This window comes from Ostrinia furnacalis, unplaced genomic scaffold (genome assembly GCF_004193835.3).
Source record: "Ostrinia furnacalis isolate ACB-3 unplaced genomic scaffold, ASM419383v2 OfSCF0312, whole genome shotgun sequence".
Taxonomy (NCBI): Eukaryota; Metazoa; Arthropoda; class Insecta; order Lepidoptera; family Crambidae; genus Ostrinia; species Ostrinia furnacalis.
This window is the reverse complement of record NW_021130551.1, coordinates 617,790-636,141: the sequence shown is the minus strand read 5'-3', so window position 1 is coordinate 636,141 and position 18,352 is coordinate 617,790. Positions and strand designations below refer to the sequence as shown.

Below are 18,352 nucleotides of genomic sequence, written 5' to 3'. Positions count from 1 at the left end.
GAGACGCGTCCCCGGCTGATTGTCAATTAGCGACATCAAACGGGCTTTTTGCGAATTAAGCGCATGTTTTGTGTTCATTTTTTGTCCGTCCGCCGACGGGCGCGGGCGTTTGATGCGTTTTTCCGTTTGGACGTTTCATTTTCATATTTCCGCTGTCTGGGGGAGGGCTACAATGCTTTATACAGTTATCGGGCCGCGTTGCGAATGTTTAATCCGAATGAGTGCTCGTTCAGTTGATGGGGAGCGCTTACGAGCTATTATGGATTGGCTAATTAACTTCCAGTAATAACTAATTAAGAGGTACTCGTTTCAATGAGTACATATCAGCACGATCATCAAAATAAATGAATAAATTTATCTATTATTATCTTTAGCGTCATGTTTTATTTTAATAAATAATTTGACGATAAGCATTCTTCTCTTCATGCCGCCAAGCCCGTCGAAGCGTAAATAATTAATGGTTATTTTAATTGTTTCTGAACCAATTACCATTTTTAGGTAAGACGGTAATCATGGTTGTATACTTTAGTGCCAAATTCATTTACTAATTAATCATTGCGCGTTACTGATTGTTACGCTTGCTTACTTGGTAAATTGACCATTACCGTGCGCTTAACCTGTACACAACCCAATAAATCTTCTTTGCACATTTTCATAATCATTTTGAATTTTAAATATGGAAGCTAGTGTGTTTTCGTTAACAAAACACGACGGGACTGGTGCATTTCAATAAGAGTTCGATTTCCGAACGCACTAAAACAAAACTGTCTGGCACACAAGAACACAACAGGAAGCCGGTGAAAAAAGAAAAACAAACCGGCCAGTATCGAACGCGCCTATTCGCAATCCGGAACGGAGTCAACAAAGGGACGTTCTGTATTTGAAAAAAGCGCGCGAACGCGAGCGGCCGCCATTAGCTGCTCCCATTTGCAGAGCTGTATAGACCGGCCTCTTCAATCTGTACAGGCAACAATACAGGGCTGTCATTGCTTCCATCTTCCAATCAACAAAACGAAACAAAAAAGATAATTGCTTCGAACTTTTTAATTAGTCTTTTTCAATCTGGAAAAAGCTGGAAAAATACATAATAAAACTCATAAAAAAGTTCCGATTTGTCTGTTGAACAATAATTTATATTATTTCAATCCAATATCAGAGGTAACTATTTGTACGATGTTACACGCTCATTAGTGTAATGTATTCGGACAAAACTGACACGGTTTTTGTATTCATCTAAATGTAAATGTATGTTTTTTATGGAAATATAAACGAAAAAGAAAGACATTAATATACTATAAGTAGTGTCTGCACTCTGCATGTCCAGTACGTAATATTTATATTACTGACGAGGATTTTGTGAATGACATGAAATATACTCACTCAACCTTAAAGCACACAATGGCTTAACACGCAAAGTTAAATATAAACATTTGTCATTGTATTAGGTACGTTTCTATCAAACAAACCCGGATGTAACTACAAACCGAGGGTACTTAGAGCCAGCCCTGAGGGGCAAGTATTGTGATGAGAGTTTTTATCGCCGATTCATTAGTACGAGTCTTTGTAGGCGCTAGCTCGATGGGAACATTGATTTGACGAGAGATCTTCTTTGCAATTTATTTGCTGTACTCTTTGAATACTTTGTTTTGCTATTTTAAAACTCTTTGAAAATCAAATCAACCTTAAAATGCTACAAAGATAAAAAATGTAACGTAATATATCTATACTACACCCTGTATTTATAATTACGTTTTGTGAAGATATTGTCATATTTAGGCGAGAACATTGGAGTAAAACAAAAGAGACAAATGAGAACCTCCTCTTTTTATAAGTCGGTTAATTACTTACTATTCATTTCACAATAGGTACTTATTGGTTATGTTCCTTCTTTCCTTTCATGTGTACATACTTACATTGTTTAACGTTATATTTTATAGGTACTTGTGGTCTATTGCATTATCATTATTAGACACGTCGTCTAGTCTGAGAAAATCCTCAGCCATTTTCAGAAAAACAAATTCGTCGCCGACATTTTATTGATACAACCTGAATTAATAATTAAGACCGCTACAATCAAGTAAACTTTTAAGTCCAAATGAGATTTGCGAACAAAAAGCTTTGTGAACTCAACCGGAGTCCATTCGGGTACAGTCGGCCCGGAACAAATCTAATTTACAGAAAGGGTAGACAAAAAGGTCGAGGCACAATAAAGAGGCTCGTTTTGGTGAGCTACCGCTTTGTGATCTTGTGTTTGGTAATGTTTTACAATAAACAAACGAGATTTTGTTTAGCCGAAGTGAACATCGCTTATTTTCAAAGCAATGGCAAAGATTACTTTTCTTTGGTTTAGTCTTAAGACGTTTGTAAATAGGTAATTAGAAAGGTATAGTATCACAAAAACGTTTCATTCGTCATTTCAGTCACAGGACGTTCACTGATGGACATGCCTCCTCCGATGATTTCAATATTGACCGGTTGGTAGCAGCTACCATCCAGCGCCTTCTGCTACCTTTATGAAATCGGTAAAAACGTTTTCCTCTCGTAAATTAGAGAGCGAGAGAAACAATCTGTAGAGGAAATTACATGACCTGATGATGGTAAAGATGATCCCAAAACTAAGTTACTTGATGGCGTGTACAGAATTTGTTTATGGCAGCTTTATGAACAAAACGCCATCCAACGATCTAAATATGTCACAGATACGAGTACTAAACAACAACATGCAAATGTGTATCATACATCTCAGCATACAAGGTCAGTCTGTCATCCAAATAAGCCATACCCTCTTGAACTTTAGATTTACAGGCATCATTGTCAACGTCCGAGGTCGAATTGCTCAAACTGTCAACTCCATTTAAGTTTTAAACAATAAGGCTGAATTGCACCACCTAACTTTGACCGTAACTATAAGCCTAGGCGCAGACCACAGACTTTTAGTTGGCCGATTGTTGGATCGATTTCCAATTTGTATGAAGAATCAGCCGATACCAACACCTAATCGGTGTAGTGTGCGCATTTTCATACATCTCCATACTGATTAACAGCCCGACTCAACTATCGGCCAATTAAAAATCGGTGGTCTGCGCCTAGGCAAAAGATAACCAGTGTTTTTTTTTGTATGGAGTTTGACAGATTTTTGACGTTTATTAAAGTTAAAGTAAGATGGTGCAACCCAGCCTAAGTTGAGCGAATGGTAGAGGCCTAATAGGGAACAGGCCCTCGCTCCTTGGACTGGGGCGTGACCTCGCATACAGAGAGGGACAACAAAGGTGACAGTAATTAGTTGGAGTTTATGAATTTTTGATTTTGTTTCTAATTTTTGGATTTATATTTTAACAATTAACATTTAACAATCAATTTGTTTCGTAGATGAGAATGAATTCAGGACTGACTGCATCCTACATTGCATAACATACCCTATATTTTGTGCCCGGTAGGTAATTCGAGGCGACTAAGTGACAAATATGCGAAGATCAGGCCTTCCCCGAATGTTTGACAAGCTTGAGGATAGGATTTGGATTAGAAGTAAAGTAAATTGGAGAGAAAGGTGTTCCTGCAGTGGACTAAATTTCCTATTGAAGATGGAGTATTTAACCTGGTTTACTGGGGTCGAAATACGAATAGAGAATTTTGTAAAATAAATATTTTTTAATTTTCACACAAAATTAAGCACTGGAGCATATTGTGTAGTTACAATATCTGCTATTATACAAGAAAATGGATAGTGTGATGTGCTGTCTCTGTACTTAGTAATAGCGACGCGTCGTCGTCGGTTCGATTCCCACCTTAAATAATTGGATATTTCAAGTTATTAAACATTCAATAAATTCGTCGTTATTTGACATAAAGTATAAAAACTTACCTTAGCATGCTCCTGCTGCGCCAACAGCTGCTCTCTCACCATCTGAAGCTGAAGAATCATCTCGGACAGCTGCCTCTCTTTCTCCAGCACGCTCTCGCCAGCCAGCGCTTGCAGAGCCGCCGCGTCGAGCACGCCCCTCCGGTCGCTGGGTCAAGAGAAAATGGTCAATTTAGCGGGTTTTTAAACAACTTTGAATCTTTTAGAAGAGAAAGATTTTTTCTTGACAAAAGGGCTGCGTTTAGTCATAAAGGCGGTGGAAAAAGGATGAATTTCATAAAATCAAACCGTGGTGAAATACTATAAAAGGGATGAGGATCAGTTAAATGGCATAAATACAGTGTGAGTCACGTTAAAGTGTACATATGAAAATGGATGAAACTAGACCTATTTTTATCGACAAAAAAGAGGTCAAAAATTTTTTGAGATTTTTTTTAAATTTTTTATAGATTTTTTTTTCTTCCAATTACTAATTGTAAAGAAAACGTAATAACTTTTAAACTAAGCGGTATATCGTGATAAAATAAAAACAGTAATAATGCTAAATAACAGGCAATACTAAAAAAATACATAAAATACACAAAAAAGGCCAAATAATAATAAAAAATTATACTTTTTGAAAAAATTCTGCTTTTAAATTCGTGTTTTTTTTGTTATTTGATAAATTTCTCCAAAAAATGCCCCTATAACCGGTGGTTTTTACTACTTTGTATTATTCTCTATCGTATTACCTTCGTAAAACCAAAAATCGCATGTCTCTGTCCCTATCACAACATTTGCAATGATCGTTTGAACTAAGCCTCTCCGAGCGCGCTATTCAACGCTTCGTTAACAACGAAACTGAAAATGGCTCTAGATTTGTAATTTTGATAAAGACAAGTTAAATTTCAAATAAAAACAAAAGATTTCAAAGTAAAATAAGCATTTTAGTTAAAATTAAAATTTTCTCTACCTGCAGCGGAGAATAATGTTGTGGCAGGCCTTTGTTCAAACGCTCATAGCAAATGTTGTGATAGGGATAGAGACATGCGATTTTTGGTTTTACAAAGATAATACGATAGAGAATAATACAAAGTAATAAAAACCACCTGTTATAGGGGCATTTTTTGGAGAAATTTATCAAATAACCAAAAAAACACGAATTTAAAAGCAGATTTTTTTCAAAGAGTATAATTTTTTTATTATTTGTTGGCCTTTTTTGTGTATTTTATGTATTTTTTTAGTATCGCCTGTTATTTAGCATTATTACTGTTTTTATTTTATCAGGATATACCGCTTAGTTTAAAAGTTATTACGTTTTCTTTACAATAAGTAATTGGAAGAAAAAAAATTCCATAAAAAATTAAAAAAAATCTCAAAAATTTTATGACCTCTTTTTTGTCGATAAAAATAGGTCTAGTTTCATCTATTTTCATATGTACACTTTAACGTGACTCACACTGTATAATAATGAAGTAATTTAAGGCATTTTCTCTCAACGGCTAGGGGTAGTGAAGCTAACGGTTGCTAGGTCAAAGGAAAATGGTCAGTTTAGTAAAACTGTTCCTTTAATTGAGAAGATCTTTTTAGATTAGAAGGGGCAAAACATAATAAGCAGTAAGTACCTAAGTATTTATTTTTATCTACCCTTATGATGATTCGAAGTGAAGATTTTATTATGGATAATTATGTGTAATGCAATTTAGATATTATTTTCATGAGAAATACGTTTGTAGAATTGGACTTATTGTACACGGATTTTCGTCATCATTTTTGTCTTCCGCAATGATTTTCGTTTGTAAAAAACAAGTAACAAACTTTGAACAACACATTTATGAATAAATTGGCGATTCTTTTTAATTAAAAAAACTTTTGTAGTATAGGAATTAAAATATATTTCGAGTGATTATAGTTTAAGATAGAATCGTAAACAAATTATTACTTTGAGAATAAAATTTGAAGTGTATATTATACTAATTAATAAAAATACAAAGATAACGGAGTAAAAAAATATACAAAGTTCTATTGGTTAAAATTAATTTTAATTCAAAACCAACAAATGAATGAATCTCCACGAATCACCTGTGAATACATTATGTCATAAAATATGGCATTAAGATGTTTGGAATTATTAATTAATGAATTTATATGTATTAAATAATTATCTATGGCACAATCGCGATGCTAACTATGTTTTGTAATAATTAATAGTCTATCTTTTGTGGTGCCAAGAGAAGTATATATTTAGCATTATTGGCAGAGAATATCTTGCATTATGTTTGTTCAAACACATGCATAATTTTCGCATAAAACAAGCGAGGTTGCGATTTGGGTCATAAAAATTAGGATTACTATAACGCATAATTAAAGCTTAGTGAACTAATAAAAATAGATAAATAGTTTAATTTTAGGATCTTTTATCTGTGTGTGTGTGTTATTTAAGGATACAAATAACACTACTTGGATTTCAGTCTATTTACATGTAGTTTAATAGTATAAAATCTTGCTTAGGTACATTTCATAGCTATTAGTTATCATGACAGTGATATTATTATGTTGACCCCTGTATTGGATGCAGTCCCATAAAAAGGATAGGTCTTAGTTAAATGAACTATCTAACTGGGAACTGAGGGTGGACCCTAAGGAAATATTTCATTTTTATTTATTTATTTATTATAGAAAAATATAATGTGTACATACTTTATACATACATAATAATAAAGACTTATCTAACAATCACTGTATCTGCAATTCAAAGCGGATTATTTATCTCATTGTTTACCGATTGATACGCATTTTACGACAAATACAATACAATGTAACAGTTGACGCGTACACAACCGTTAGTATAATCAACATCAATAATAGATACACTTTTGCAGAGAATACAGTTTAGGACATACAGTTCAAAACTGTACACTTAAACATAGTGCTGACTGTACATTGTTCGTAAAAACTGACAAACAGATCGATGGCGGATAGCACAAAAACAAGCGCACTTGCATCAGAGGACATATCAACAAACTATTATGTAGCCCTAGCGAGTTACTTTATCGCGCCACGGTACTATGTGAACTCGAACGGTTTAACGTAAAAAGGTAGAGTTAGATTCCATGCAGTTTAAGCACTAATATGAATCGCAAAGTTGATTCGGTAAAAACGTGTAACTAATTTATACGCTGTGCGTACACATGGTTTGTAACACTACAGTATTTAAACAGTATTTTATTAAGCTCTCCTTACACGAAAAGTCAAGAAAAATGGAATATGTTTTACATGAAAATTCTGTATCCAATATTATAACCTAAGAAGCGATTATGGTGCTGAATTACTATAAATATCTGTATAGGATGTGTTCGATAAGAAGTTTTTGTTTTTTTTAAGCACTAGTTATCTATAGGAAATCGTTATAACATAAAAATCAACCCCACTCTTTGCAACTATTCTTTCTGTCAATTGTCTTCTATTTAATTAGATTTATTAGAGCGCTATTATTTAGTAGTGTCTTAAACCTTTACGTACAGTGTATTAGCATCAAAAACTATAACACTATCGCTCTAATATCTCAAAACTAAACATCCTTGTTACATCCCGCACCAAAAGTACTGATTACGGGCCTGCATTATTAATACGCCGGTCCGCGGCTTCCAAGATGTTATGACGTAACCCCACTCTTTGCAACTATTCTGTAAATTCTGTTTGTGAGCATGCCCGCTTTGATGAGAGCGAGTTCGGTTTGTAAATACTGGAGATGCTCTTTTAGTTTTTAGGTGCAGTTGAATAAAATAGTGAATACCTAGTAGTACTACACGCAGGCTAGGACTATTCCAAGTCTTAGTTATAATATTGGGTCAAAAAACTTCAAACAAAATGGATCTTTGTTTGTTAAGTGTTATTCGCGTTGCACTCACTGACTGGAGGGAAGACGACCTTTAACTTCGTCGAGGAAAGACAAAAAAAGACTAAAGTCCGTGACATAATGGTACCTATCTACTAAAACTAGCTCGCTGACACTTAAAATAATTACTTTAAAAACTCGTAATCACGCGTAAGACTGTATCTTGCTAAAATGGCGCCCAAAGGTACAGTCAACATCAAATAGTTCGTGACACCCAAAGAAGCCAAAAAGTTTGCAACACGTTTGTGTTACAATTTGAATAATAATAATAGTCTCCATCCATAGCCCAGTAACCAGTCCATCCATCCTTCATCCATATCCCTAGTCTATTCTCCAATAACTGCAATAGCTCCTGTGCACAGGCTGGGGATGGTCTCTGGCTACATCCCATGATAGATCCAGCATGTGCACCACTTTCACTTTTGTCGATTATTTTGCGCTTAAGACGGCCTCTACGTGTTGGATCTGTATCCCCACGCAAGCCTTATAAAGGACAGGGCCACTTTTGACCCGTGAGCTCTAAAGCGTACAAACATAATAATAATATCATTTATTTCAGATAAACAGTATCCATATCCAATAAGGTTGTGTTGTTAACTTTGCAGACTTTAGGTATGACGAACTATTTGATGCTGACTGTACAACAAAACAAGATGGAGACACGCGTACAGATTTCGCTGACCGTTACACGTGTTAACATACAATGCTGTTGTTATAAATTTTCCTTTATACCGAACTACTTTCTCGGCTCGGCATTGCGTCCAAAAAATAATTGGAACTCATTAACTTCGATATTTGTCAAAAAAACAAAACCTTCATTTTTCACTCGTCTGATTGGGATATCTTTTATAATATCAGTGCAGTGTGTTTGACGAAAAAGTGCGCGGTAATCAAATTGTCCTATAACAATTAAAGAAAGTGCAATAATATTCTTAAAACTTAGGTGCCTAATTATAACAAATGTCATTAAATTTCATGACGTAGAGCATTTTTGGAATGTTGAACAAACGTATGAATTTGTTAATATGTAGTTCAAAATCCCTTAAATATAAGAAAATGACCATTATTATTAAGTCACTTCTTTACTTCTGACTGTGCAGCGAACAATTTAATATCTACAGGAGAAACCTTTTTCAGTATATTGTCAAAATGACAATCAACACATTCGATTGCACTCGCCTTGTCAATATTAACGTGCCCTCGCTGAATTTAGCTAACTATATCAAAATGCCGCACCTTAAATTAACGTGTGTTGTATTGTACAAAAACCGCGTTGCGAACTCCAATACAATAGAGTTGTATGGGTTCAGTAGAGTCAGTTCATTTTCACTGTGTTCTTTATTATTATTGTATTTTATACGTTTGATTTATTATTGCTATATTTTTTAACCCACTTTATTATAGATCAAACGATTTTCTAGTTTTTGATAATCTAATTTCAAGTTGCTTATAGAAAAAAAAAATAGAAAGATAACCAGCCAGGTTCTTTTGACTGTAAGTTTTTTAAACACTAATTTTAAAAATAGAAGAACACAAAACTTTCGTGTTTTTTTTTTTTCATTTTTTGTCACCCGAGGTTTTATTTTTGTCTCCAGCCAGTACCTATATTTTTATGTAACACACCTACTGATACTACTACACTTGTTTGTATTAAGCCAATAAGATGCCGAAATAAAAGTGGTATCGATCGTGCAACACTCGTCCTGTCACTCAATAGTGTTGTGCTTTATTTTCCTGTTCAGTGATATTGTCACTTGATATTTGTGCTATTGTTATGCAAATACTGGTATCTTATGCAGTAAGAAATAGGGGCTATTTTGCAATACAATTGTATTTTCTGACGTGCTATTGGCTGTACTTATTCATTCAGTAATAATGTGAACACTAATACAAATGTGACGCAAGAATAAAGGTGCATTTTTTTTTAAAACGATGTATTTTTTTTACTATTACGTTCGTATTTATTATTTTAAGTCTTTGAAGTATTTTTAAGGATTTTGAAGTCAAATCCCATTGTTAAATCACTTAGGCCTTCTTGAAAAGACATTTACTGGGACATGGAATAGGTTAATAGTTTAGAATAATAGGGATACACAGTAGTGTATCCCTATTATTCTAAACTAACCTATTCCATCATTGTGTGATTGCGGTCATATACACGACTTCTGCTGCGTAAAAAATGTCGTAAGTAACCAATATCAAGAAAATATTAAAATACCATTTTTAAAAGTATAAAATGTGTTACTTTCTCAACTCTAATTTGAACTCTATTGTCCACTAAACTCCCCTAAAACAATACATTAGTGACATTAACTAGTAAGTTACTTATGAGGGGAGAGGGGAACTAATAGAGCAATCGGCTACCACTCGATTTGGAGATCGAATCATCCGATTATTCCGACTCGGATGACCCAATCGATTCTTTTCATTAGTGATGTGTTTTTGAAGCGAATGTTTTGTTAGTTTCTAGTGTAAATACAGGGTGATAAGGTCAGGACTTAAAAACGTAACATTTATGATATACCAACATTTACTCGTATCCGCGACTTAGCTTAATTTTAGCATTTAGGCTAATCTGATACTAGCTATAACATTGTAGATCTTGATAAAAAATATTTTCAGTAAAAAAGTAACGAAAATACATCCATCTACAATGTTTTTTTCATTTAAAATATACTCGTGAGTATAGAAATTAGCTAGACGTGCCATCTTCTTGACTTACTTATGTGATTAACATAACTAATAATTTACATTCACTTTGTAAAAGCTTCATAATTTTCATTAATGAACATTAGTTTTTCTCCAGGTATGTAGTACCTACTTAGTACTACTTACAAAATTCCGGCCACAAATTTATCAAAAAATAACTGTTGGAACACTCAATGTTCAATTGCCTTTATGCACCGCACGCCTGGTCATTGTATAAACAAAAGTTACTTTTAAGATTTAGTAAACAGAAGGATGCAAATCGGGTCCCTTAAGGGTTGTCTGCTGCAGGGGTGGTGTCATTAAAATGGATGCCAAGGGTTGAGCTGACATTATACAGGCCGCTCTGTATGCACGCGGAACATGTAAATTTTTAGCTTGTAGAACAGGTTTGAAAATATAGTGCAGTTTTATAATGTTTAAATTAGTAGCTACATTTAATTTAGTTAAACTGTAATGCTATAAATATCTACATATTTAAATAATTATAAATTCAAGTTTTAATATAACGAAAGCCATTAACTATATTTAAGGGTTAAATGTAGGTAATCAAACAATTTAATAGCAAAAAATTAAAAATAATATTTTCAAAGTACGCTTTCAGTATTACCGGGATAATAATTTTTCTAAAACCTTAACATGAATCCAAAAAATATCAGATTGCTATTTTTGATAGTTAACATTGAAATGGCAATATTTATTAAAACCACATTTCAGTTCTGATAAAAAAACAAACACCCTGTATGTATACCTATACGTGACAAGTTTAAAAAAGTAATTTTGTAAAGCTGCTGTCGGCACCCGCGCCACCTGACGGCCTCATAAACAGGTTGTAAGCGAGTCGGCGACAGGGTTCCGTACAAATTGTTATTAGGATCAGTTATGAAAAGCACGATAAGGATTTCCATGACTGTTCTATATTATGGGCTCTAGTCTGGTTTACTACTACTGCTACTAGTAACCCAGATTAAAAAGATTTAAGGTGATGGCAAACTTCAGACAAAACTGCTATTGAATTGTATAAGAAACTACGAAAACACTCACAATTGAATGTTACCAGAGAGCTTGTAATTTAATTTTAGTGGTGTAAGTATTAATATGGTGTAAGATTCGTTGGTTATCCTTAATTAAGAAAATCTTTTTTTTTTACTGTAGTTTAAGCACATTAAAAAGATATTTGTTTTGAGACTCAGCAGAAAAATGTTACGAAAGGAAATTTTCCAAGAATGACACATCCTATTCATCAATTCGCCTTTTCTCGCTTTTCCATCCGCCCACCGAACTCCAAAACTCAATAACCTAACTTCATTCTTTTACATTTGAAACTTCTTTGATTTCCTTCCCTATTCGATTTTCTTTGACGTATTAGAACCTTCATCAAATGCAAAAATGATTGCCCTTGCTTCTGATAGGGATTCTTTTTATGAGTTTTTTAATAGGTATTCTCTTTTCGGAATTAATTGTGATATAATTAGGAAGAAACCACCGCCTTTGTGGGAATGACAACTTTTCAATTTAAAAAACTGAAAACACGGTTTTAATTATTAACAACATAAAAATCCAAAAATCATCAAGACCCTGGACATCATCTAGCATTAAAGTGCTCGAAAAGACAAATCCGACGAACCCAAACTCGACGAGTTTCCGCCGTTTCGTTTAGGAGTTCTTTTGGCCACCTTCCAGTCCCATCATCAGACCAGCTGGTACCAAAATATTGTATTGTCATTTCTAATCTACATAGCCAAGTTTCATGATGATACAAGACTTAGAAGTGCGTGTAATTCAGATTCTAAGATTCCATTACATAGTTAGTTACATACACGACGACCTAATAAGAGCGTGTTAAAAACGAAAAAAGGACAATGGGCAAATTGGTACCCGGCTCCAATAGATATGTGTCTAGTATCGTTTGAAAGGTCTTACCAAGATGAACAACTTTTACTATGACCACCAGCCTCAGATCTGGTTGTGTACGAAGATATACATACTTTTTTGCAGAATGGTACCCGGCTTCAATAGTTATGTTTGTAATGTCATTTGAAAGGTCTTATAGGTGTACCAGAATCTCATGGCAAACNTAGAGTTACATTCTATGTAGTTTAAGCACTAATATGAATCGCAAAGTTGATTCGGTAAAAACATGTGTAACTAATTTATACTCTGTGCGTACACATCGTTTGTCACACTACAGTATTTAAACAGTATTTTATTAAGCTCTCCTTACACGAAAAGTCAAGAAAAATGGAATATGTTTTACATGAAAATTCTGTATCCAATATTATAACCTAGGAAGCGATTATGGTGCTGAATTACTATAAATATCTGTATAGGATGTGTTCGATAAGAAGTTGTTGTTTTTTTAAGCACTAGTATCTATAGGAAATCGTTATAACATAAAAATCAACCCCACTCTTTGCAACTATTCTTTCTGTCAACTGTCTTCTATTTAATTAGATTTATTAGAGCGCTATTATTTAGTAGTGTCTTAAACCTTTACGTACAGTGTATAGCATCAAAAACTATAACACTATCGCTCTAATATCTCAAAACTAAACATCCTTGTTACATCCCGCACCAAAAGTACCGAGTACGGGCCTGCATTATTAATACGCCGGTCCGCGGCTTCCAAGATGTTATGACGTAACCCCACTCTTCGCAACTATTCTGTAAATTGTGTTTGTGAGCATGCCCGCTTTGATAAGAGCAAGTTCGGTTTGTAAATACTGGAGATGCTCTCTTAGTTTTTAGGTGCACTTGAATAAAATAGTGAATACCTAGTAGTACTTCACGCAGGCTAGAACTATTCAAAGTCTTGGTTATAATATTGGGTCAAACAGCTTCAAGCAAAATTGACTTTTGTTTGTTACGTGCTATTGGCGTTGCACTGCAGGGAATTCGACCTTTAACTTCGGACTCCTATTTAATTTTATTCGTCGAGGAAAGAAAAAAAAAACTAAAGTCCGTGACATAATGGTACCTATCTACTAGAAACTAGCTAGACACTTAAAAATGACAACCTTAAAAACTCACAATCACGCGTAAGACTGTATTTTGCTAAAATGGCGCCCAAAGGTAGGTACAGTCAACATCAAATAGTTCGTGACACCCAAAGAAGCCAAAAAGTTCGCAACACGTTTGTTACAATTTGAATAAGGTTGTGTTGTCAACATTGTGGTCACTTTGGATGTGACAAACTATTTGAAGCTGACTGTACAACAAAACAAGATGGAGACACGCGTTCAGATTTCGCTGACCGTTACACGTGTTAACATACAATGCTGTTGTTATAAATTTTCCTTTATACCGAACTACTTTCTCGGCTCGGCATTGCGTCCAAAAAATAATTGGAACTCATTAACTTCGATTTTTGTCAAAAAAACAAAACCTTCATTTTTCACTCGTCTGATTGGGATATCTTTTATAATATCAGTGCAGTGTGTTTGACGAAAAAGTGCGCGGTAATTAAAATTGTCTTATGAGAATTTAAGAAAGTGCCATAATATTCTTAAAACTTAGGTGCATAATGATAACAAATGTCATTAAATTTCATAACGTAGAGCATTTTTGGAATGTTGAACGAACGTATGAATTTGTTAATAGTTCAAAATCCCTTAAATATAAGAATATGACCATTAATATTGAGTCACTAAAGTCCTGGTTTTCACTCCTGATTGCAGTGTACAAATTAATATCTACAGGAGAAACCTTATTCAGTATTGTCAAAATGACAATTGACACAATAGCTCGATTGCCTTGCCAATATTAACGTGCCCTCGCTGAATTTAGCTAACTATATCAAAATGCCGCACTTTAAATTAACGTGTGTTGTATTGTACAAAAACCGCGTTGCGAACTCCAATACAATAGAGTTGTATGGGTTCAGTAGAGTCAGTTCATTTTCACTGTGTTCTTTATTATTATTGTAACGTTTGGTTTATTATTGCTATATTTTTAACCGTACTTTATTATAGATCAAACGACGATTTTTGCACTTTTCTAGTTTTTGATAATCTAATCATCACATTTTAGGTCTAATTTCAAGTTGCTTATAGAAAAAAAAAATAGAAAGATAACCAGCCAGGTTCTTTTGACTGTAAGTTTTTTAAATACTTACTAATTTTAAAAATAGAAGTTTACAAAACTATTGTGTTTTTTTTTTCATTTTTTCTCTTGTCACCCGAGGTTTTATTTTTGTCCCCAGCCAGTACCTATTTTATGTAACACACCTACTGATACTACTACACTTGTTTGTATTAAGCCAATACGATGCCGAAATAAAAGTGGTATCGATCGTGCAACACTCGTCCTGTCACTCAATAGTGTTGTGCTTTATTTTCCTGTTCAGTGATATTGTCACTTGATATTTTTGTGCTATTGTTATACCGATAGCATAAATCATAGACGGCATGTCAAGCAAACACTGGTATCTTAAGTAGTAAATAATAGGGGCTATTTTGCAATAAAATTGTATAGTATGTGTTGTTGACTGTAGGTAATTCATTCGGTACTGCTGAAGCGTGGCGTGGTGTAATGTGAACACTAACGTAAATGTAAAGAATAAAGGTGCGATTTTAAAATGATTAATTTTTTATACCATTACGTTAGTATTATTTTTTCTAGAATATTTTTAGGGTTTCCGACATCAAATCATGTAAGTCTGCTGGTGATACAAAAACAAATTATCAAAAGGCTAGAGGGATAGTTTTTTACTAAGCAAGTATTTAGCACCCTAGATTGCTTTTCACTTAGCATAAGGTGTGATTGCGGTCAAATACTTCTGTCTGCTGCATAAAAACGTGTTAAAAAGGCGATATAAAAAAAATTATAAGTTAGGTATAAAATGTGTTGCCTTTTCAACTCTAATTTGAACTCTATTGTCCACTAAACTCCCTTAAAACAATAAATTAGTGACATTAACTAGTAAGTTTGTTATGAGGGGAGAGGGGAACTAATAGAGCAATCGGCTACCACTCGATTTGGCGATCGAATCATCCGATTATTCCGACTCGGATGACCCAATCGATTCTTTTTATTAGGGATGTATTTTTGAAGCGAATGTTTTGTTAGTTTCTAGTGTAAATACAGGGTGAAAAAGTCAGGACTTTAAAAACGTAAAATTTGTGATATATCAACATTTACTCGTATCCGCGACTTAGCTTAATTTTAGTATTTAGGCTAATCTGATACTAGCTATAACATTGTAGATCTTGATGAAAATATTCTCAGTGAAAAAGTAACGAAAATCCATCCACCAACAATGTTTTTTTCATTTAAAATATACTCGTGAGTATAGAAATTAGCTAGACGTGCCATCTTCTTGACTTACTTATGTGATTAAAACAACTAATAATTTACATGAACTTTGTAAAAGCTTCATAATTTTCATTAATGAATATTAGTTTTTCTCCAAGTACCTAGTACTACTGTTGCTGGCAGTTTGGCCAGCAATCCTTTTTGATAATTGTTTATGGTTTTTTACTTTTTTTAATATTGTTTTAGATTTATGGATTTTTGAAGTTGCTTTTTGTACTCTCTCGTGTTAATGTTTTGAGCTGCAATATACCTACTGTTTTGGCCCTTTTTTGGAGTTTCCTTGCTTCTATAATACGGCCTATCACTATAATACAGTCCACTCCATCGTTTTTAACAACTACTTACAAAATTCCGGTCACATAATCAAAAAATAACTGTTGTAATACTCAATGTTCAATTGCCTTTATGCACCGCACGCCTGGTCATTGTATAAACAAAAGTTACTTTTAAGATTTAGTAAACAGAAGGATGCAAATCGGGTCCCTTAAGGGTTGTCTGCTGCAGGGGTGGTGTCATTAAAATGGATGCCAAGGGTTGAGCTGACATTATACAGGCCGCTCTGTATGCACGCGGAACATGTAAATTTTAGCTTGTAGAACACGATTTTAAATATAGTGCAGTTTTATAATGTTTAAATTAGTCCCTACATTTATTTATTTAATATTTAATGCCAAAAAATCTACATTTTTAAATAATTTATAAGTATAAAAATTCAAGTTTAAATGTAACGAAAGCCATTAACTATATTTAAGGGTTAAATGTGATTAAATAATTTTAATAGCAAAAAAATTTAAATGATATTTTGAAAGTACGCTTTCAATATTACCGGGATTATTCATTTATTATGTGACTATAATTTTTCTAAAACCTTATTATGAATCCAAAAAAAATATCAGATTGCTATTTTTGGTAGTTAACATTGAAATGCCAATATTTATTAAATCCACATTTCAGTTCTGATCAAAAAACAAACACCCTGTATGTATACCTATACGTGACAAGTTTAAAAAAGTAATTTTGTAAAGCTGCTGTCGGCACCCGCGCCACCTGACGGCCTCATAAACAGGTTGTAAGCGAGTCGGCGACAGGGTTCCGTACAAATTGTTATTAGGATCAGTTATGAAAAGCACGATAAGGTTTTCCATGACTGTTCTATATTATGGGCTCTAGTCTGGTTTACTACTACTGCTACTAGATACTTTTAGTGATTTTGTGACATGTTATTGCGTAACAGATTAAAAAGATTTAAGGTGAAGGGTAGCAAACTTCAGACAAAACTGCTATTGAATTGTATAAGAAACTACGAAAACACTCACAATTGAATGTTACCAGACAGCTTGTAATTTAATTTTAGTGGTGTAAGAACAATTTAAGTATTATTATGGTGTAAGATTCGTTGGTTATCCTTAATGAAGAAAATCTTTTCTTTTACTGCAGTTTAAGCACTTAAACTTATTAAAAGATATTTACTTATTTATTTTGAGACACAGCCGAAAAATGTTACGAAAGAAATTTTCCAGGAATACCTGTTATTCATCTACTCACCTTTTCTCGCTTTTCCATCCGCCCACCGAACTCCAAAACTCAATAACCTAACTTCATTCTTTTACATTTGAAACTTCTTTGATTTCCTTCCCTATTCGATTTTCTTTGACGTATTAGAACCTTCATCAAATGCAAAAATGATTGCCCTTGCTTCTGATAGGGATTCTTTTTATGAGTTTTTTAATAGGTATTCTCTTTTCGGAATTAATTGTGATATAATTAGGAAGAAACCACCGCCTTTGTGGGAATGACAACTTTTCAAATGATACCTACCTTTGAAGGTTTTTAAAGAAATTGATCACTTGAAGACAATGTCAGGGAATTTTTGCGATCAAAATTCAAATTGAATGCTTTCTAGGAAATCGAACGGTGATAGAAATTCGGAAAAATGATCTTTGATGTCGGTTTGGGTTTGGGAAATTTGAAATAAAAAATTGTATAATTACGAAAAACAAAAAAAAAATGGACGGCACCAATATCGGATACAAATAATAAGTTACAGTAATAAAGTTTACAGTTAACAACGTCATTATTGGCGTTTATTGGTTAGGTACAATGTACTCGTATGATTTCTTTTATTTTTATAAATTTGAAAACAATGTTGTTTGACTGAAGCGCTGTTAAGGCGACATTTTTTTACTCACTTGGCTAAAAAGTTTAAAATACATTCACAAAATATCTTTTGTGATACAAAGTATCCTTTGTAGCAACTTGTACGAAACAGATAAAGTCACCACGACCAAGTACAGTTAACCACACTAACAATTAGAACATTTATTCCTTTGTAATAAGGTTTCAATTCCAATGAAAAGTCAGCAACAACAATAAACCCGTCGCTAGGGCTGTCTACATCATCGCGCATCAACTATTCACGAGCAGGGTTGCCGCCGACACAATTTGTGACAACAATAAAAAATCCCTTAACGCGAGACAACGGTAACTGCTGGGTTATTCGTCTTGCTCGCCCCTTGTCGCGGACGTTGGATTTCAGAGGATATTACCAATTTTCCAAGACACGAGAATGACTTAATTTTTCGACATGATCCTTCTAA

General features: G+C 33.8%; 1 protein-coding gene across 1 annotated transcript in view; it reads right to left on the bottom strand.

Annotated features, from left to right (window-relative positions):
- The window catches only part of Sox102F (transcription factor Sox102F), a 162,876-nt gene that overhangs the window by 81,515 nt on the left and 63,009 nt on the right, over positions 1–18,352 (bottom strand). The window contains exon 3 of the mRNA XM_028313376.1: positions 3,863–4,007. Within this exon, the coding sequence (XP_028169177.1) occupies positions 3,863–4,007 (145 nt within the window). The remainder of the gene's footprint in view (positions 1–3,862; positions 4,008–18,352) is intronic.